Raw genomic sequence first — 20518 nt, 5'->3', positions numbered from 1 at the left:
TCACACCAAAATACCCAAGAAGTAAGGCGTAGTAAGTCCCAGACCGAGACTGAACAAAACTGGTTTTCCGAAAACAAAACGTCCTGGCTTTTCTCCCCCGTATCTTCTTTTTGTGATTTGCTTATGGACGTGCCTCCTTACCTGGGTGCAAACAACATATGAAAGTACTTGGTTGAATTTTTTTCATCGCAATACGGACCCAGAATTAAATTTCAGAAAGTAGGGCGAAATTTCACAAGTTTTGGTAGAGGATAGCCTTGGCAGAGGACAAAATTTCTGAAAAATTCTTCCGAAATAGATTTTTCCTGAAATTCCACGTAAGAATCTCCACTGAATTTGGGACAAAACGCGACAAATTTCAAGTCAAACGGATGAGTATTCACCCACAAAAAAAATCAAATAGTTTTGCACACAAACGAACCTTCCTTTCAGCCTTGGCGGTGATGAACAAAAAATTTATTGTCAATCTTGTGGGACGAATCTGGGGCTTAAATCTCAGCCAAAACTCAGTAGACACAGTGACGAACGTCTGGTAAAATTTTCAGACCAAAATACCCAAGGAGTAAGTCGTAGTAAGTCCCACACCGAGAGTGAACAAAACTGGTTTTCCGAAAACAAAACGTCCTGGCTTTTCTCCCCCGTATCTTCTTTTTGTGATTTGTTTATGGACGTGCCTCCTTACCTAGGTGCAAACAACATATGAAAGTACTTGTGTGAATTTTTTCAGCGCAATACGGACTCAGAATAAAATTTCAGAAAGTAGGGCGAAATTTCACAAGTTTTGGTAGAGGATAGCCTTGGTAGGGGACAAAATTTCTGAAAAATTCTCCCAAAATAGTTTTTTCCTGAAATTCCACTTAAGAATCTCCACTGAATTTGGGACAAAACGCAACAAATTTCAGGTCAAACGGATGAGTATTCACCCACGAAAAAAATCAAACAGTTTCGCACACATGAACCTTCGTTTCAACCCTGGCGGTGATGAATAAAAAATTTATTGCCAATCTTGTGGGACGAATCTGGTGCTCAAATCTCACCCAAAACACAGTAGACACAGTGACGAACGTCTGGTAAAAATTTCAGACCAAAATACCCAAGGAGCAAGGCGTAGTAAGTCCCAGACCGAGAGTGAACAAAATTGGTTTTCCGAAAACCAAACGTCCTGGCTTTTCTCCCCCGTATCTTCTTTTTGTGATTTGTTTATGGACGTGCCTCCTTACCTAGGTGCAAACAACATATGAAAGTACTTGTGTGAATTTTTTCAGCGCAATACGGACCCAGAATAAAATTTCAGAAAGTAGGGCGAAATTTCACAAGTTTTGGTAGAGGATAGCCTTGGCAGAGGACAAAATTTCTGAAAAATTCTCCCAAAATAGTTTTTTCCTGAAATTCCACTTAAGAATCTCCACTGAATTTGGGACAAAACGCAACAAATTTCAGGTCAAACGGATGAGTATTCACCCACGAAAAAAATCAAACAGTTTCGCACACATGAACCTTTGTTTCAACCCTGGTGGTGATGATCAAAAAATTTATTGCCAATCTTGTGGGACGAATCTGGTGCTCAAATCTCACCCAAAACACAGTAGACACAGTGACGAACGTCTGGTAAAAATTTCAGACCAAAATACCCAAGGAGTAAGGCGTAGTAAGTCCCAGACCGAGAGTGAACAAAATTGGTTTTCCAAAAACAAAACGTCCTGGCTTTTCTCCCCCGTATCTTCTTTTTGTGATTTGTTTATGGACGTGCCTCCTTACCTAGGTGCAAACAACATATGAAAGTACTTGTGTGAATTTTTTCAGGGCAATACGGACCCAGAATAAAATTTCAGAAAGTAGGGCGAAATTTCACAAGTTTTGGAAGAGGATAGCCTTGGTAGAGGACAAAATTTCTGAAAAATTCTCCCGAAATAGTTTTTTTTTAAAATTCCACGTAAGAATCTCCACTGAATATGGTTTTCTGAAAACAAAACGTCCTGATTTTTCTTCCCTATATCTTTTTTTTGTTATTTTTTTATAGACGTGTCTCCTTAGCTAGGTGCAAACAACATATAAAAGTACTTGTGTAATTTTTTTTCATAATTTTTAGCCAGAATAAAATTGTAGATAGTATGTCGAAATTTCAGTTAAGATTGATTAAATTTGTAATAAATTTAAAACTAACTTAATATAAGGAAAGGAAAAATCATCTTTAATTTAATATAGTGTATAAATATTCAAATTTTTAAATTGAAAATACATTTGAATGATATTCAAAGAAATAAATAAAAAAATGAACAACATCATGTACTCCGTGCACATACAAATGAGTACTTCTAAAATTGAAAGAAATAACACATGTTTTCAATATTAATAGAAAATATTTATATACTTAATAACGATATAAATAAACTAAAAACACACATTACAATAAATAGTGATGAAATAAATTAATAAAATTAAAATCCATAACTTTTAATAACATTAACTTTTTTCAGATTTGGTATATGAATTATTCATCCTCCGCTACAATAATTAATACTGTCGAATATCTATATTTTCTTCTCAACATAATTTATGTCAAACTAAACTAAATCAACGTTTATATCTATTTTTTAAATAAAATAAATTAATACTTGAACTACTATAAATTTTAGATGAACAAATACATTAAAAAAAATTTAAGGGATTGTATAAAAAAAATAAACATTATCCGAAAAGCCAATTTAATTGATAGTTTAAATGTGCAAGAAAATCATAGTAATTAAAAATAATGAACATGTGAATATTGAAATTTTGCATCTTTTTATAGAAATCACTTTAAGTTGAACAATGACTAGAGAGAGGAATCAACTTTGAAAGGAAAATGATAGTTTCATATCTCCAATACTTTGAAGTTGTATATAACTTTTTGATTTGAAAGATTTAGAATAAATATATATAGTAAAGATTAAATTTGTAATTAAATTATATTAAAATAATAATATTAGAAGTTATAATATGGTTGTATAAAAATTTGGAATTATTAATGTATCATTAAACTTAGATTTCCCTTAATTCGCTACTTATATTTTCATTTTTCAACTTCATAGATTTTAGAGACAGAAGTTTTGTAAAAGTTTCAATAAGGAGATGATATATTTTTCGTGATATATTTTTCATGGAAAGTGTTAATTTAAAAATTGAATATAGAAAAATATAAATAGAAACTAAGGTCACTCTAGCCAAATGCATGAAAAATATTTCAGAAATCCTCTGCTCTGTTCATCAATTTCCAACAGAACTCTTGAGATAATTGTGGTTACAATTCTTCACTGAAGCAACTACTAGTCATGATGCACAAAAATGTCTGCAAAATAACAACAATAGACTAAATTCAGATTCTCAATTTCTCACATGTTTAAGCAGTTCATTCCAAATTATGACACATCACACATGCCAACACCATGAAAATGGAACACATACACACATATTAAACTTTCATGATGAAAAATGCAGCACTAGTTGATTGAAACTATTAAGAAATATTGTTTAACTCTATTTCAATCTCATAAAACCGATTTACAAGGTAAGATTCGCATTCACTTATAAATAATAAAATATTCTAATCTCTAGTCAATGTGGGATCTTCACACACTCTTTCATGCCAAGAATTGCAGTTTAAGCGTGGGACAACATATTTATGGGTGGGCCGATAGCGGGTGGTCTGATAAGTCCACCAAACACTTCTTATAATAGATTTGAAACTCTGATACTATATTAAAAAATAGACTTTAAACCTAACTCAATCTCATAAAACCAGTTTATAAGGTGAAAAGAGTCGGAATTTAAAAATAAGAAATAGGTAACAAATTAACAATACATGAACAGTGTTTTAGGAGAGAAATGGACCTGGTCAAAGTGCCATCTCAGCCTGCAAAGCTGTCAATTCATCTACCTCAGAAGTGGTTACAGGGAGAGTAGGTTGCCATCCTGCTGGGGGCTGTACCGAGACTGCAGGGGCTGTAGCTGCTGGCTGAAGAAGCTGCTCTTCCAACTCACCAGCCTCCAGTTCTTCAAGTTCAGCTTCCAATTCGTCCTGAAAGCAAAACAACTCAGAATCATCCACATAAATGCATTGTGTTCTATGACAGCACAACACTGTAATCTGAATGTACCAGGTATCAATAGATTCACTCAATTAATGTAACAGTATTCAAGTTTTTCAAATTATGAAAAGAAATGAACAGCACTCAAATATCAGATGTGTCATACAGATTGGTAAGATCATGAAAATTCTTCACTATCTGATAACTTCAATAGTATGTGTGTGTATGGTACAATCTAAAGATACATATATAATCATTTGATTTGGGAAGGTGACCTCATCAATATAAGAAGCTGGACCAAGTGGAGCAGACAAGGCTTCTTGAATCATTCTCATGTTATCAGTCTGCTGATTGATCTCCTCCATAGTCTTGTCAACATCATCAATTTTCCTGAAATCAAAGATGTTGCAACTCAACAATATCATAGACCAAAAAGTAACTAGCTGAATAAACATTGTGCAGAGTTATGAGAAATGCAGAAAATATTATTAGTTAAATCATAACAAATTGAGAATTGATATATTCGTACCCCATTTCCCTAACATTTCAATTCTTGCATGAAATCACAAACATTCTCTTTCTTCATATCATAATTTCAAGGTATTATTAGTGTACAAAATTTAAAACATAAACTGCACTACGCACGTTGCTTTTTGCACAGCCTTCATTGCAGCTGCTCCAATTCTCAACGCTGCTACTGTATCTGTGGTGACTGTGGCACCTTCCAACATTATCATCTGTAACACAAAACAGACAACATGAGATCCAAAAGAAGCTCAAGACAAAAACAAAAACAAAAACTAAATCATCTTTTGATTTCACACTCACCTGGTCGTGAATACGCAACTGGAAATTTCCAAGCTGCTCTATTTGCTGTTCGTATAACTTCTTCCTCTTCACACATTGCGCTGCCCCTGCATCAAACAGAAGTTCAAATCACATGCACCCCACACATACGTAGAAGGAGATTGATCAGCAACCAACCTACCCCTTTTGTTCTTTCCTCTGATGAATTCTATGGCCTTTTCCTTTTCTGCATTCACTTTTTTCAGAAGCACATCTTCCTTTTTCTCAAGCAATTCAAGTGTCTGCGTAATCAAAATAACAGAACATTCAAATATAGAAATTCTATCGTAGATGATTGTTATTAGTTAAGGTGTCAGCGTAACTGACAGTTGAATAATGATGTTTAACATAAAAATTTGAACACATCTATATATGGTTACATGATGCAATCAAACAACATGTAAAAGATAAATTTGAACTAGAAAGCACTTGCATGAGGAGGAGAATTAAGAGCAAAAAGGAGCAATGTTGTATACGATGACATGATGATATTATATACACAGCATAAGATAGCATAGCCAAAAAGAGAAGAAACAATGATGAATGAACCTGGTTTAACTTGTCTAATACGGCAATAGGATTGTGTTCTGGTTTAGATTTGCCAAAGAAATTCCTAAACATGATCAGAATGGATTAATTGAAACCCTAGTACTGCGTTGATTGGAGTGTTCACTTTTATTATGGCTGTTTTTTGCTCTTTCACGTTAGTGTTGCTGTGAGGATGAGTATCTACGTTGCTACCTGACCTAATATTTTCATTCTGTGCGTGACAACAATAATAATATTATTAATTAACAAAATAATAGAAATATCTCATTTTAAATATAATAATAACAATAGATTAGATTTAGTTAAGTTCAATTGCATAGTAAATTTAAATATTTTTAATGAGTCATTAATAAATTTTCTTAATTTAGTAAGTGCTAAATTTTTTTATATTTTTTAATTGAGTCTTTTAATTCTGCTATTAAGTTATCTCCACGTATTATTTTGTGTAAATATTAAAATATTTTAACTAAGACAAGTAACTTATTTTTTGATGAGGTAAACATAAATGAAAAGAAAAACAAACAAAAATCTAAATACGATTTTGGGAGATTATAGAATAAGCTTGGAGTTGGGTGTTAGAGTTACCATAAAGGTATTCAAGGATATTTAATAACGAGAATTATATGTGGGACATTAATAATAAGTGACTTTTTTTGTTTTAGTTCAAAATGAAAAGAAACAACTTGGATAATATTGAAAATAAAGTGAAAACAAAAATGTATTGAATGAAGATAAAAAAAAAAAAAAACCTAAGACGAAAGCAAAACCAAAACATAAATATGATGTTGAGAGATTGTGTAACAAGGATGTGGTTAGAGTTGCGCACGTGGAAGATAGAAAAACTTACATTAGTTTACTTACATTTATTCCTACCACTTATTTTATCGGTTTTTTTATCATGATGGAGTTATTTTTTCTTTTTTACCAAAATGTGGTCCGTTTAAAAAAATTTACAAATTTATGACGTGACAGAAGTCGTGTCAAGTTGGCACGACTTCAGTATTACAAGGCAGAATGGTACGACTTCAGTATGACATGACAGAAGTCGTGCTTAATTAGGACGACTTTTGCATACGAAGTCGTGCCGAATTGGCACGACTTGCCTAAATTTATAATTTTTTTAAAACGGACCACATTTGGTAAAAACCAAAAAAAATAACCCCATAATGATAAAAAAAACCTATTTTATCAGTATTGTTCTATTGTTTAATCCTACATTTGTTCCGCATTCTCAGGTTTTTGTTTTTCTTTTCATTTCGTTTTCAACCAATAATAAAAATCACTTGTTATATTAATCATAAAACTACATTATTTAAAATTAAGACAAAATAATATGTGAAGATAAGTAAGAGTGACGTCACCTAGAACAATTAAACCCCATAAATTTAAAATGTGAATCTTTTAATACTCTAATCTAATTAAGAAAATTTAGTAAGAACCCACTTAAAAGCATATAAGAGATTTCAAATCTAAGTAAGCCTAAAAAGTAATATATAAAGTGTATACGTTGACAATCTTACAACTCGAAAAAAAATAATTTTTTATTAAAATAAAATAATTTTAGAATTATATTATGCCACATCACAGTTATAAACTGATATCTTGTCACCAAATAATTAATAATTCTCAAAAGTAACATTTTTCTTTCACCAAATACGGCAAGGGAGTGCCATTTGTTGCAGTAACCCAGTGCCTTTAATAAGGTTTCACAAAAATTTACAATGTATAATTACACTACCTGCTATCTTGGGAAAGGATAGGTGATAGATTCACTATCATAAGAATATGCTTCTGATGAACTGTAGAATTCGGTGTAGACTTGTTTAGGAGGGGGCACAAATGTTTCAGTGTCACTAGGAGATTCTATTGCCAAACACTGCTTTAACTCTGCTATGACAACACTCATTGTAGGTCTCTGAATGGAGGTTGATGCAGAACATGCCATTGCTATTCCTAAAGCTCTCCACCCAGAATTTGCACCAAATTTTCCTTGGAGCCTTGGATCTAAAATTTTACTCAATTCTCCTCTTCCAAGCTCAGGTCTTATCCACTCAAGTATGTGCATTATTTTGTTGCCTTTGAATATTGCAGGACGACCTGTGATCAATTCAAGTAGAACAATTCCAAAGCTAAATATGTCACTTTTCTCATTAAGGCTCCCTGATCTGTAGTACCTGAATAAATGGACAGTGTAGTTAGGGCAAAGTAGCAAGTCCATGATAAAACAGTAAAACTATATTTGCACATTAAGGCCTACCCATTAAACCAAATATCATAAAAAAATATTAATTTCAATTTGATTTTTATTCTGACTAGAAATGGAACAATTCAATTCAAGTACATAAATATCAGATCAAATGACATTTTTATCTATAAGCAATTAATTCCAATTTGAACAATAAAATGAATCTTCTGATAAGGACTTACTCTGGGTCAAGGTACCCTGTTGTGCCCATTATTGCAGATTTTTCATCTGTAGCATCAGTATAAATCACATGAGATTGTTCTTTTTGGTTATCTTTCCTAAACTCCTTGGAGAGGCCAAAATCTGCTATCTTGGCTTCTAAATCTTGACTTAAAAGAATGTTTGCTGACTTTACATCCCTGTGTATTATTGGTGGCTTGCAACCATGGTGTAGGTAATCCAACCCTTCAAGTTCAAACACATCATTCATCAAACATCAACACAAATACCAAAAGAATGTAGTTGCACAAAACCACTTATACAGTTACACGGCAACATGTTATTCGTCCAGGTGACTGTCATGGATAAAAAATGTAAAAACATGCTCTTAGACTAGATTATATAAACCAAGAAACATTATTTAGTAAGGTGAATTAAATTTGAGAGTTTTTTTTTCCAAAATAAAATTAAGAAAAAGGAGCAAAATCTGATGATCTGGAGACTTGGTAACATTTGATACCAATATGAAAAAAAGTAAACGTCTAAAGGATAAGAGAAAAGCACTTTTCGCTTATACTGACCCTCAGCGGCATCGATTGCTATCTGTATTCTTCTTTCCCAACTCAAGCAATCTGAATTTCCATCTGCAATCATGAAAGATCTTATTGCAACATGCTCTCTTTGTTTATTTATTTTGTGATGCTATAAGTATTGCAGTGAACAAATAAAGGTTAATAATCATGCATTGTTACATAGCCAATTTTATCTTCAACCAATTAAAAATGGTCAAGGTAGTTTTTATAGAAATCAACTATCTTAATGATTTATGAGTAGATGACAACATAAATAACCTTCCTTCTCTCGGTGAATTTCAATTAAACTGAATATGGAGCAGTGTAGGAGTACCTGAGAGAAAGAGAAAATCTTTCAGACTGCCATTGACCATGTGCTCATATATGAGAGCCATCTTGTTATCATCATCACAATAACCAATGAAAGATACCAAATTTTTGTGATGAACTGTCATCAAAAGCTCAGCCTGCAAGCCATGTACATGTATACAATGAAGGATACCACATTTTTGTGCTGAACTATCATCAAAAGCTTAGCCATGATTGCTTTCTTTGGATGGTTCTGATGTTGAATAACATTTCCCTAGAATCTAAGTAGTATAATCCATTGGTAGAATGTGGTACTAATTACCTCAGTTTGAAATTCTTTAGGGCCCTGAGTTGACGATGGAGAAAGCATCTTCACTGCAACTTCTTTGCCATCTTTCATCTGCCCACTGTACACAGTTCCAAATCCTCCCTTGCCAATGACCATTTCAAAGTTGTTGGTGATCTCCATGACTTCCGAATATGTGTATTGCCAGTTCTTCGTTGTTACATTTTTCCCTCTTTTGTTGAGCATACTGATCTCCTCATCTTTGTTCAAAAGGAAAGTAAATTAAAGTTTGGTTAATGTTTTGTTTTGCTCATTTATTTTATGTCTGTTTTTCAGGTTTTGAGAATCAGATGGAAACAGTTAATATCAATAAAGCAAGAAGTACCTGATCGTTCATTTCTTCTAAATTTCCAAAAGAGAATGAAAGCAACCAATATAACTAAAACTGATACTGATACCACTATGGGAACAACAATTTTAACAGTTTTACTGTTCCCTCCTGAGCCACCAAGATTTTGATCATCCACCCTGAAAGTGATGAAAACATGAGAAATGAAATCAAATGTTTGATGACACCTCTAAAAGTATGTATGTGCTTCGTGGTCCATACTTCAACCCTGGCTTTCTTTACCATGATTCCTAATATTTATATGAAAAATGAAACTAGCCAAGCTTTATAAACATCTGAGTCTATTACAGCAGGACATACCTCAATGTAAGTAAGCCATCCCTTGATCTTTCTAAAAGAGTGTCAGGAACTGAACCCGAAAATAGATTGTCCTTTAAGTCCCTACAAAAGTTATTTTTCTTTCATTAGCCATTAGTACCTATTTGCCGCTGCATATATCAGGCCATACACTTACAAATATTTAAGGGATTTCAATTCTTCCAAGAACTCAGGTATTGCTCCCGTTAAGCTATTGTTGTGCAAGTCCCTGAATAAAAAATTGTAGGTTTGTCATATTATATATATGACGAAGAAACCATTCTTCATTACAATGGTGAAATTGTGTACAGGTTAAAGCCATACGAGTTATATTATTCATAAAATAATTTTCTACAATGCTTTTTCTCTTTACCTGTCTTCCTCACATTGCAATGATCTTATTACATGCTTTTCTGTCTTCTCATTCTATCTTACTCTTTATTGTACAAATTATTGTATAGAGATTTCATGAATACAATTTCTCAAAGCATAGTGATGGTAAACGTACTCAGAATTTTGTGTCATGTGTACTTACAAAGATTCCAGCGAGGAGAGATTGGAAATGGAAGAAGTTATTGCTCCACTTAAACTGCTGGAGCTTATATTCCTAGAAAAAGAAAACGCTTACTTCTAGGCTTGAATGTAAGGATATAATGTAAAAGTCAAAACTGATTTCTTCAACTAGGACATTCAGAATGGAAGAAGGAAAAACATACAAAGAGATTACTCACAGAGAGATAATTCGGGGAGGAAGTGAAGTGCTATAGTTGCATTTTAAGCCTTCCCAAGAATGGTTCTTTGGCTCACATGGATCACCCACCCAATTTCTTTGAATTCTATAGCTTTCCTTTATATCCAACATAGCATCAACTGTGTTCACATATAATTGAATCCACTTAAAGGCATAATCATTTCAAACTCTAAAACAAGTGCAAGTGATATGATTGTTGATTGTTTGATGGTGATTTTGTTTTTATTAAAGTCTCAGAGGGCTAAGCAGTAATGCATTGGTTTTGCACAGCAAATTTTAGCTAAGAAAACGCATCATACCATCTTCTTCAAATGTTGCAAGTCCATCTAGCTTCACTACATAAATCTCAACTGCATTAAGAATGGGTGGAAGGGTTGAATCTCTTGTTTTGTGTATGGAAATACGATGTTCATTTGCCACCAAAGATTTTGAATTAGAAAGGGTGGTTGCAAACAAGTGGCGGGGTACTATGGAATCAAACAATGGAGATCCATTCCAAGATATATTGAATTTCCTCAGCTGGGTTTTCTCAAGCTGCTCCACTTCAGCAAAGTACAAGTAGACATAAAATTTCCAACTTGGATCATCTGGGGTCCAAGAAAGCTCCAAAGTATCACTGCCATTCCTTGGTCTTGCAGCAGTCCTAATAACTTCAAATGGTGGTCTAAAGCCATCATCATTGACATTTATTGCCGTGGAAGTGCTGACAGAATCCCAGGATGAAGAATTGAAAGGGGACCAGATTCTATCATAAACATCATCCTCATATCTACCACTTCCATTGAGTGACCCAATGTCCCATCGTTTGAAAAGTGTTAGAGAAGCAGATTCCCCAAACTCAGTGCCATAAATAGAACTATTAAGTGGTCTAACATCTAATCCTGAGATAAAAGGAGTTCCTGCTCCCTTGTTCACAAGGCAAACATATATCACATCTGATTGTGCAAAACTGATTATTTCAAGTACAACTTCCTCTGAGGCATTTCTAAATTTCACTGTTGACCAGAAATCGACATCAACATAAACATCAAACTCTGGAAGCTTGTTTTCTCCATCATAGTTTCCATACATGAAGGAAGCCCTGATTAAATACAAACTGCCACTTCTTAGAGATGTTAAACTATAACAGTTCCTTTCCCCGTGGGGAAAACTTCTGACATCTGAGAGTATTTGTGCCAGAGTGGGATTGTTTGGGTATGCATACTCAGAGGAGATGTTCCTATTAACCCCACTTTGTATATAGCCTCCATCAGCGGTGTACTTTATATTAATTTCTTCATCCGTGTAAAAATCTTGCCAACTACCGCAATCAATGCTTATAAAGCCTGAACAAAAAGAAAAGATAGATTAAGAAATACAAAACTAAGCTTGTTTGCACTTCAAAATGGGTTAAACAAAACTAAGGTTTATTTAATTGTCTTGAGAAACCATTAATTATCTCAGTGATTGATGATAAACAAGAACAAAGAGACAAAGAGTAATATCAGTACCCCTCTAAGGAATGTTGGAGAAAATGTTCCATGGCATCAATTAATAACGTTGCAGAAAAAGAAAAAAACATCAAAACTCATTTGTAGCTAACCTATTTGTTGCTGTGCGTGAACTAAAGCTACGAGGACAACACAAAGTGTGAGCAACAATATGAACCCAATTGAACTTCTCATCGGTGGATAGCGGAGAAGGCAGTATCAAATAGTATGCTATGATGTTTCAAAAGTGGTGGTTGTGGGTATTCTTGAAGACAGGAACTTCCATTGGAACATTAGAGAGTAGGAAGTAGCAAGGTCGGAAAACAAATGAATGAGTCAAACGTTCACATGTAAACCTGGACACGCATTTGTCGGCTTTGACAAAACCAGACACTGAAAAGTTAAATGTCTAAAAAATTGATTCATCAAGTAGAAGAGAATCACGCCCAAAACAGTTTGCATGACTTTTTTTTCGTGAATAGTAAGGATTTTTAAAACAAATCACGAAGTGGACAACTTTTCATTTTGTTTCACAAACTAAAATTATTCCCTCCCGATATTTTTTTAGCACGAAAATCTAATCAAAATTTAGTTTTCGAAGTAGGATAGTTTGAATTTTTATCTTTTATTTTCGGTAATCAAGAAAAAATGTGGGTTTTCCAATTCCACGATTGAAATTTGATTTTTGGAAGTGGAATCTTTACTTGTCTTTTATGTTTTTGGGAAAAAAAAAATTGGAATTTAGTTTTATGAGAAAGAAAAACATTTATGATTTGTGGTATATTTGGTTTTTTTTCTGTATTTATTGATGTTTCTTTCTTTTTTCCTTCGACGAGATCACTGTTTCTTTCTCTCTCTTCCGACGTGGTCACTTCTTTTTTTTTCTTTTCGACCTTTTTTTGGTTCGAAACTCTCTAACTTCCGCACCTGTACTCAAACCTTAAACTCTTACAAAATAGCATAAGGGTCACCCAATGTCACTTTTGCGACATCAAATCTGTTTTGTATTAACAAAACATTTGTCTGATTTTTTACTTTTCGATTTCAACATATGAGTGTAATACTCACAATCTCAATATCATTTTTTCGATTTTGATATCTAAAACTTCAAAAGAAAATTATTTAATCATCATAATGAGAATAAAAAGGATTAGGATATTTATAATGATATTCCCTGATGAAGTAATGGTTTATAATAATAAAAGCTACCATAAGTTATCTTTTAGATCTTTAAATTTCAGAGTTAATTTTAAAAATTCGATTTATGTATTATTTGATTGAAAAAAAATTACGATTGAATTGGTTAAAAGTAAGTTTAAATTTTCTATAATTTTATTGAAAATAGCATCGTATTTTCATTACTCATAGTGCGTGGGAACATAATAGACATTCTTATAAAACACATGGGTTGTGTGGTCCAAGAACTTCCACTCAACATAAATTTTATGAAAATATCAGCACTAACTTGAATTTGTTCTCAATCTTTTAATAATATATGTTGAAATTTCATTCAATGATAAACTTTGATTCCATGTAGGGTTGGAATTCTCATTACAATTTGGAAAAATGTTGAATTATTAGCTTAGAATCAAAGTAATATTAAATTATTAACCATGATGGAAATTAATGAGAAGTTAACTAATTGAATGTAATGAAAAATTGCTATTACATGAATAAATAATATAATAAATGGTTCAAGTTGAAGGTAGTTTAATTTCGTGGTGGTTTCATTAGAGAAGAAGATGAAGGATTAGGTATAGATTTTGAATTGGTCACCATTGGTGGCTATTTTTTGTTATTATTTAATTAGTGAATGATGTGGTCAATTATTTCCATTTTGGTTTTAATTAGTGGATGAAGGTGCCTAGTACCCTCCACGTGGCAACTTGTGTTTAAGCTAATGTCATGTAATAATCATCTCACGTAATTCAAGTGGCAAAATAATGACACAAGATAATAAAACTTTAAATAATATATGTTTTAGGGGAAATGTTATTGAAATATTTAAATTGTACTAACTTAAGAGAATCATATTATTTTAATACATTTAAGGATTAAGGTTAGAGAGGTAATCAAAATTGAGTTTGAAAATATAGATTTGACATTTTCAGAAAAAATGATAATAGGGTTTTGACTATAAATTTTGGGAAGTTAGAAAAAACAAAGAAGAAGTGTGACACTCTGGAAGTACAAAAGTAATGGTACTCACACATTTAACTTTAATTTCATAAAAGTAAAAATAAAAACGGAAGAACATACAATAAGATGTAGTAAAAGCAATGGAGTAGCTTCAACCAATTCAATTATTTCTTATATTACTTTTAACTACCTTTTTCACATAAGTTTATTGGAAAACTTAGGCTTAACTCGTAACACACTTTTTGGCTCATACCCCACTCAGGCCAAGCTAAACATAATTCACGATCGAGCTGACCATACCTAAATGCTTGAATCGAGATTCCGAGTACCCCTGACAAGTACAAGTACATTAAAAAAGTTCATCCAATACATTTGGATGAGTTTAAGTTTATATCTTTAATTGACTATATGGATAAGGTTATGTCTAAAGTATTGTTTAATATGAAAAAGAAAGTATTTCCAAAAATCATAGAAAACTCTTAATCAACATTTACTAAAAAGATAGCAAGTATCCTTATGATAAACGAAGTGGTAGATGAAATTAGTTGGAAAAGGAATAGTGGGGTAATACTCAAGGTTATTTTGAAAAAAAAGTCTATAACTTTGTGAATATATAATGGATATATTACTTTTTTTTTCACTAGGTTGGATAAAATGTTATATGAGATTAGCTACAATATCCATATTAGTAAATGAATGATAAACCCCAAAAATTTAAGTTAATAAAAATTTCGATAAAATATTAGTGACTCTTTGCTTTTTAACAAATATTTATCGCCATAATTCCAATTACGATAATATTATTTAAGACTTGGAGTAAGAAATTATTTATAAACACTTTCTCTTCTTAATCCATCCAAATATTTATAAAAACAAAATAATAAAAGACTTGAGATAGAAACAATATCTTTACACATTAATAAATGTAAAATATACTTTCAAAATACATAATGTAATTAGTGGTATTATAAATTTATTGATATGTTTAATTTTGAGACAATGTTTTCAAAAAGTTGTAAGAGCATACACATAAAATTTATTATAATTTCAACTGTAATTTATTTTAGTTTAATTATATAGTATTTAGGATATCAAAATTTAAATGTTATATTGAAAATAAAACGAATTATAAACCAAACTTACTGTAGTTAAAAGTTAAAAGATTAAAATTAAGGAAAAGAAAATCAGGAAAAAATTACAAATTTTAAAATTATAGGAATCAAAATTATAATTAAGAGAAAAATCTTAATTTATATTTTACAATTCTTCAATTATTTCTTACGAAAATTAATTTTTTTCACAATCTTATTTTCTCGTCTAATTTCCGAAAAATTTGTTAAAACGTCTCTGTGTATATGTGTGTGGGAAATTGAAGACGAAGTACCAAAATTGACTCAACCATTTTCCCGCCAAAAATTGTAGAATCGCGATTCTAGAATCTTCTGTGTCACTCCGTTGCCGTCCAAATCCGCCGCAATGGTAACCGCCGGATCTCTCTCTCTGCCTCAATTCATTCTATTATTTTCGATCATTTCACAAAGGATTCTATGCAATGATTAATTTTCATCACAGCTTTGTATTATATCGTGCGAATTGCTAGGTTGAATCAGCTCACACTGTATTTTCGTATGGATGTTTTTTTTTTTTTTACATTTTTTTGTTGTGAGAATAATCATGATTGGCTCAAAAACGTAAACCGATCATAAATTGTTCTATGGCTTTCTGCAAATTGTGTTAAGGAGCTCAGCTCCCTGAGTGTTTGTGAACTTGTCATGAATTGCAATTTGGTTGGTGTGCTTTGCTTGGTGCAGTCGAAGAAAAGGGGTCTCTCTTTGGAAGAGAAGCGCGAGAAGATGCTTCAAATCTTTTACGAGTCCCAAGACTTCTTCCTGGTAATCACCATCGTTATTGCATACCTGATAGAACTGTTTTCTTTCTTTTATCGTGTAATTTATTGACTGGTGTATGTGCTTCTACTTATGTTTTTTGTTGTTTCAGCTGAAGGAGCTCGAGAAGATGGGTCCCAAAAAGGGTGTCATTGCTCAGTCCGTGAAGGATGTTGTACAAAGTTTAGTGGATGATGACCTTGTTTCCAGAGATAAGATAGGAACTTCTGTAAGTTATCATCCAAACCAACGACGCTCCTTTCCAATTCTTGTATCAGTGATGTGTTTCTTGAATAACAGGGGTGTCAATGCAATGTATAGACTAAAAAGTATAACGTATTTCAACAATTAAGAAAAAACTGGTTTAGGGATAAAAAAAGGGTACGATTTGACGAAACTTTTCAGAGAGTATTAGTATGATTTACTCATTTTTTTATTTACTACCTTCACCTTGCAGGTGTATTTCTGGAGTCTACCTAGCTGTGCTGGTAATCAGGTGAAGTTATGTTGATAAAGCTTTTGCTGTTGTATCATCTTTATGTTGATAAATTGGTCATTGGCAGTAAAGGGTAACACTAATATAACACCTCAGATATAGCTACCTAGCTGTTAAGCTGGCTATGTTTCTACTGATAGCGTTTTCATTCATTTACACACCCTTACTCGTTATAGTATCTTCATGTAAACTAATTATGACATTATAAAACTCATTCACAGCTTAGAAGTGTGTACCGCAAACTTGATTCTGATCTACAAAGCAGTAAAAATCGGCATGCTCAACTTGTTGATCAATGTCAGGAACTAAAGAAGGGGCGAGAGGAATCTGTAAGTTATGACATATTTCTTGCTAGATTCCAATTCCCTCTGCTTCTGTATAAATAAGAGGCCCGGTCATCGTATATCCTAATATTGCAATTTTATCAGGATGAAAGAGAGAAGGCCGTTGCAGATCTGAAAGACGTTGAGCAAAATCATAATGAATTGCAGGTTGGGATTATTTGATAGTAAGGCATCAACTGTGATGATCAGTATTATGTCAGTTCTGTAACAGTCTAATAATATTTGAAATTTTCAGGTTGAGATAGCAAAGTATAGAGATAATGATCCGGCTGCCTTTGAAGCAATGAGTTAAGAAAGGCTTATTTATTTACACCAGTACATAACTTTGAAGTTTTGGATGTTAATTCTAATAAATTTGTAGTTTTGGGGACACTGATGTTTTGGTATTAACATTGGCAGGGGAAGCAATTGCAGTTGCCCATGCATCGGCAAACAGATGGACAGGTTCTACCTTCAATGCTTTCTTTCTCCTTTGTCCCTGAATGCAGTTTTATCTAAGCGGGGAAAAATGGAGTCTCTCGTGTAGTGAAATGTCACATTTCACGTTATTATAATGATACATGTTGAAGTTTTAGATAGGGAAGGAAAATATTTATGTTATTTGAGAGATTTATAGATAGAAGAGGTTGTATTAATGTATAGTCCTAATGATGCTGATAACTCTAAATATCTAACTGCATTAATTATCATAAAAAGACGCATAATCTGTATTTGTTGCAAAAATATTTGTAGACAACATTTTCACCCTGAGGCAATGGTGTTCGAACAATTTTCCCGAGGCTAAGGAACAACTTGAAAACTTGTACAAGGAGGTCAGTCATTTCAGTTAAATGCCTCAATCTCCAAATCTCTATGTGAAATACTCAGCTAAAGTGCTATTTGTCAGGGCTGCTTTTACCTATGAAATGGGTGCACGAATGGAATGAATGTAACTTGGATAGATTAGCAAGCCCACCACTTTATACATTATTTTCTGTTTTCTCAGCTAAAACATAGCTTAATTTATCTCATTAAATTTGACCATCCCGTCTCTTTGTTTCTTATATGTCTTGCATTGCACCTTTTGTCTCCATACACAGGTTGGTCTAACAGATGATTTTGACTATTTGGAGTTAGTAGCACCCGTCCCACTCAAAGCAGTTGCTGATTGATTACTTAGCCTATCAAAGGCCAACTGCTGGTTGTCGTGCTGCTCTCAAACACTGATAATAAAATGCAGAGTTGATCATTGTCAAGTCAAGGACATCCTCTGAGATGGTATTTTATTTTCTGTTCCCCCCTCTTGCTGTATTGATCAGAGAGATTAAGAAGCACTTTGCTTCCTGTGGCACAATAATATTACAGATTATGTATTCTGCTTCTATCCAAGCATGTTTGGTCCCCATCCTGAGTTTGGTGGCTGTTACTTGCCTTAAGGAGGCTCCAATCCTCGGTGTTATATATATAGATCCTTTCTTTTTTTACTTTTGTTTTTAAATTTTATGATGGCTCTGTGAAACTAAAATTGATCCTTCCAGAACATGACAATATAATCAAATTATGTCTATTATCACTATCATTAATAATAACAATAATAATACGGCAAATGCTAATCAATAATACATTAGGACGCAGATTTTAAATGCAATCACATTATAAATTTCAATAAAAACATTAAGGAAGACCCTTATTATATTATTTAAAAGGTTGAGACTTGAACTGTCTGTAATTATGTTCTTGACTTTCATTCATCAGTGTTCTGTTGTCTGACGGAATGACATTTGCTTTGTTCAGTGATTGGTTTTTGTTGACTACTTGGAAGTTGTTTAACTAACACACACAAAGTTTGTCTCTTCCGATTGTTAGTTTTGGTGTTGATATTAACTTCATTTCCTTGGCATTTCTGTTGCTTTGGTGAGAATATGGATATCCCAGTCAGGTACACTCCATTCCAACTCAATCAAATTATTGTTCTCTAATTTAATCAGGACAAATTATTTTCAAACTGCATCTCTTGGTATGTTATTAAATATGTAATTTTATATTAAATATACTGTACAAAAATATTTTTTTGTCATCTATTTTCAAATATTTGTTGGTGTAGTGATCATGACATCATGAGTCATGGTTTCATCTTCTCCTTTTCAAATATTTCTGAGACTGACATTGAAGCATCAGACAGTGACTGGGTGGTCGTTGGTGCATTTGCATGTCATCTTAATTCAAATGTATTTTGGATTTAACACCTCATACTAATAACATTATATTTAACTAATATTTTACTTTGCATATTATATTATATGAGGTATTCCAAAACACGACCTCCTTTCCCTACCTTCAATGATCAAAATTGCAAATAAAATTGAATATGTAAACATTGTTTGATAATTAATAATAAATATTATTTCCTTTATTTTTTATCGGCTACTTACTATTTATATATATATTTTTTTATATTCTCACGTCCTTTAGGAGAGGCTAAATTCTTATCTTAACCTTCTTAACCATACACTTCTTTCCTTTTACATTTCATCACTTTCTTTTGTTATTTTTGTTTACCTTTTGTTTTTCTTACGTTCAACAGTTGTAATGGAACAATCAAATATTGAAGAGAGCCTAACAATTTCAGCATATTTGAGTTTATAATACTTTTTTAACTGGCCTTTCTCATTCATGCAATCACCCATAAAATAAAGTATATATATGAAATTTATATTATAAATACGAATCCTTAAGTGATAGTATTTTTAGAAATTTGAATAAAGTATTTCATGTTTTTTTTTTGCATCTATTTCATAGTTTTAATTTTAAACAATTTTAATTAACTAGTGGCGAATATTCTTCCTCAACTATCTTAAACTACTCTTATTTATCATATAGAGTATACGTGAAAAATATTTATTTTTATAAATTTTAATTAAATAGAAAATAAATATTTATCATGCTGTTTAGAAGACATTCTTAGAATACAAGTCAGTGTGAATTCAAAGGAATCTAGAATGGCTAGTGGGCATAATTAGCGAGTACAACTAATATCTATCCGTTACTATCTTGTTCAAAAATGCTAAATTTACATAACTAATGTAATTTTTGTTGATTTTTAACAAAATAAATAAATTTTAAGAAATTTACAAAAATAGATAATGTTGTAGAACTAAACATGACTTTAATTTTTAATGAAATTTTCTTTCAAATTAAAAGTCATGCACCACTTTCAATTTTTTTTCTAAAATTCGAGCTTTGAAATATATTTTTATTATTTTTTTCTTTTAAAAAACGTTAAATTCTTTTTTAATTCGTATACCAAACTTGTGCCCGATACTTATAAACACGACTTCTGTTCTTTACTTTTCAATTAAAAATTGAAAAAAAAGGCTTTCTTTTTATTAGGATACAACTTCAATATACAAATAAAAAAAATCAACATTTATTGGAAGAAAAACAATGGTAGAAACATGTTTCAAAGCATGACTTTAGTAGAAAAAGAATTGAAAGTTGTATATGAAAGCACGAATTCTAATTTAAACAACAAAAAATCGTAATCTGTAGAATATTCCTAGTTGGGAAGCACAATGATCATAAGCACTGCCAATTCAAAAGTGATTAATTATCTGGACATACCTGCTTATCTGTATTTCTTGTTCTCACAGCTATCAAATTATATTATCATATTAATAAGAATATAACACTATGTTTTATGTTTTAAAAATAAATT

The 20518-nt window shown here is 32.1% G+C and overlaps 3 protein-coding genes across 3 annotated transcripts; 1 reads left to right on the top strand and 2 right to left on the bottom strand.

The window, feature by feature from the left end:
• Positions 1–3874: 3874 nt before the first annotated feature.
• Positions 3875–5534, bottom strand: LOC137836548 (vacuolar protein sorting-associated protein 32 homolog 2-like). The gene is made up of 6 exons (XM_068645217.1): positions 5463–5534; positions 5056–5155; positions 4896–4981; positions 4713–4804; positions 4343–4457; positions 3875–4057 (listed from the first exon to the last, which is right to left on the bottom strand). Exons 1-6 carry the CDS (start codon positions 5532–5534, stop codon positions 3875–3877), a joined length of 648 nt encoding a protein of 215 aa, XP_068501318.1.
• A 1515-nt stretch (positions 5535–7049) lies between these two features.
• LOC137838155 (probable LRR receptor-like serine/threonine-protein kinase At4g29180) lies at positions 7050–12514 on the bottom strand. The gene is made up of 12 exons (XM_068647396.1): positions 12073–12514; positions 10790–11815; positions 10471–10609; positions 10275–10346; positions 9897–9968; positions 9743–9823; positions 9419–9561; positions 9070–9293; positions 8773–8905; positions 8448–8510; positions 7890–8112; positions 7050–7636 (listed from the first exon to the last, which is right to left on the bottom strand). Exons 1-12 carry the CDS (start codon positions 12152–12154, stop codon positions 7204–7206), a joined length of 2691 nt encoding a protein of 896 aa, XP_068503497.1. The 5' UTR covers positions 12155–12514; the 3' UTR covers positions 7050–7203.
• A 2933-nt stretch (positions 12515–15447) lies between these two features.
• LOC137838152 (meiotic nuclear division protein 1 homolog) lies at positions 15448–18287 on the top strand. Its single transcript, XM_068647392.1, has 10 exons — positions 15448–15577; positions 15910–15990; positions 16097–16213; positions 16442–16480; positions 16702–16809; positions 16909–16971; positions 17060–17111; positions 17224–17268; positions 17557–17636; positions 17904–18287. The coding sequence occupies exons 1-10, from the start codon at positions 15575–15577 to the stop codon at positions 17973–17975; spliced, it is 660 nt and encodes a 219-aa protein (XP_068503493.1). The 5' UTR covers positions 15448–15574; the 3' UTR covers positions 17976–18287.
• The last annotated feature ends 2231 nt before the right edge of the window (positions 18288–20518 follow it).

This window comes from Phaseolus vulgaris, chromosome 4, assembly GCF_000499845.2.
Source record: "Phaseolus vulgaris cultivar G19833 chromosome 4, P. vulgaris v2.0, whole genome shotgun sequence".
Lineage (NCBI taxonomy): Eukaryota > Viridiplantae > Streptophyta > Magnoliopsida > Fabales > Fabaceae > Phaseolus > Phaseolus vulgaris.
Note: the sequence above shows the minus strand (reverse complement) of the source record. Positions and strands in the feature narration are given on the sequence as shown.

What these genes read in the sequence shown, in the direction of transcription:
- LOC137836548 (XM_068645217.1), bottom strand. Translation starts at nt 5,534, where the DNA reads ATGTTTAGGAATTTCTTTGGCAAATCTAAACCAGAACACAATCCTATT. An exon ending in CAGAGGAAAGAACAAAAGGG is followed by an intron (nt 4,982 to 5,055) that starts GTAGGTTGGTTG and finishes TGTTTGATGCAG; the next exon opens with GGGCAGCGCAATGTGTGAAG. An exon ending in AGTTGCGTATTCACGACCAG is followed by an intron (nt 4,805 to 4,895) that starts GTGAGTGTGAAA and finishes TTTGTGTTACAG; the next exon opens with ATGATAATGTTGGAAGGTGC.
- LOC137838155 (XM_068647396.1), bottom strand. Translation starts at nt 12,154, where the DNA reads ATGAGAAGTTCAATTGGGTTCATATTGTTGCTCACACTTTGTGTTGTC. An exon ending in TAGAAGAAATGAACGATCAG is followed by an intron (nt 9,294 to 9,418) that starts GTACTTCTTGCT and finishes TTTTGAACAAAG; the next exon opens with ATGAGGAGATCAGTATGCTC. An exon ending in ACAGGGTACCTTGACCCAGA is followed by an intron (nt 7,637 to 7,889) that starts GTAAGTCCTTAT and finishes CCATTTATTCAG; the next exon opens with GTACTACAGATCAGGGAGCC.
- LOC137838152 (XM_068647392.1), top strand. An exon ending in AGTCCCAAGACTTCTTCCTG is followed by an intron (nt 15,991 to 16,096) that starts GTAATCACCATC and finishes TTGTTGTTTCAG; the next exon opens with CTGAAGGAGCTCGAGAAGAT. An exon ending in TTGAAAACTTGTACAAGGAG is followed by an intron (nt 17,637 to 17,903) that starts GTCAGTCATTTC and finishes CTCCATACACAG; the next exon opens with GTTGGTCTAACAGATGATTT.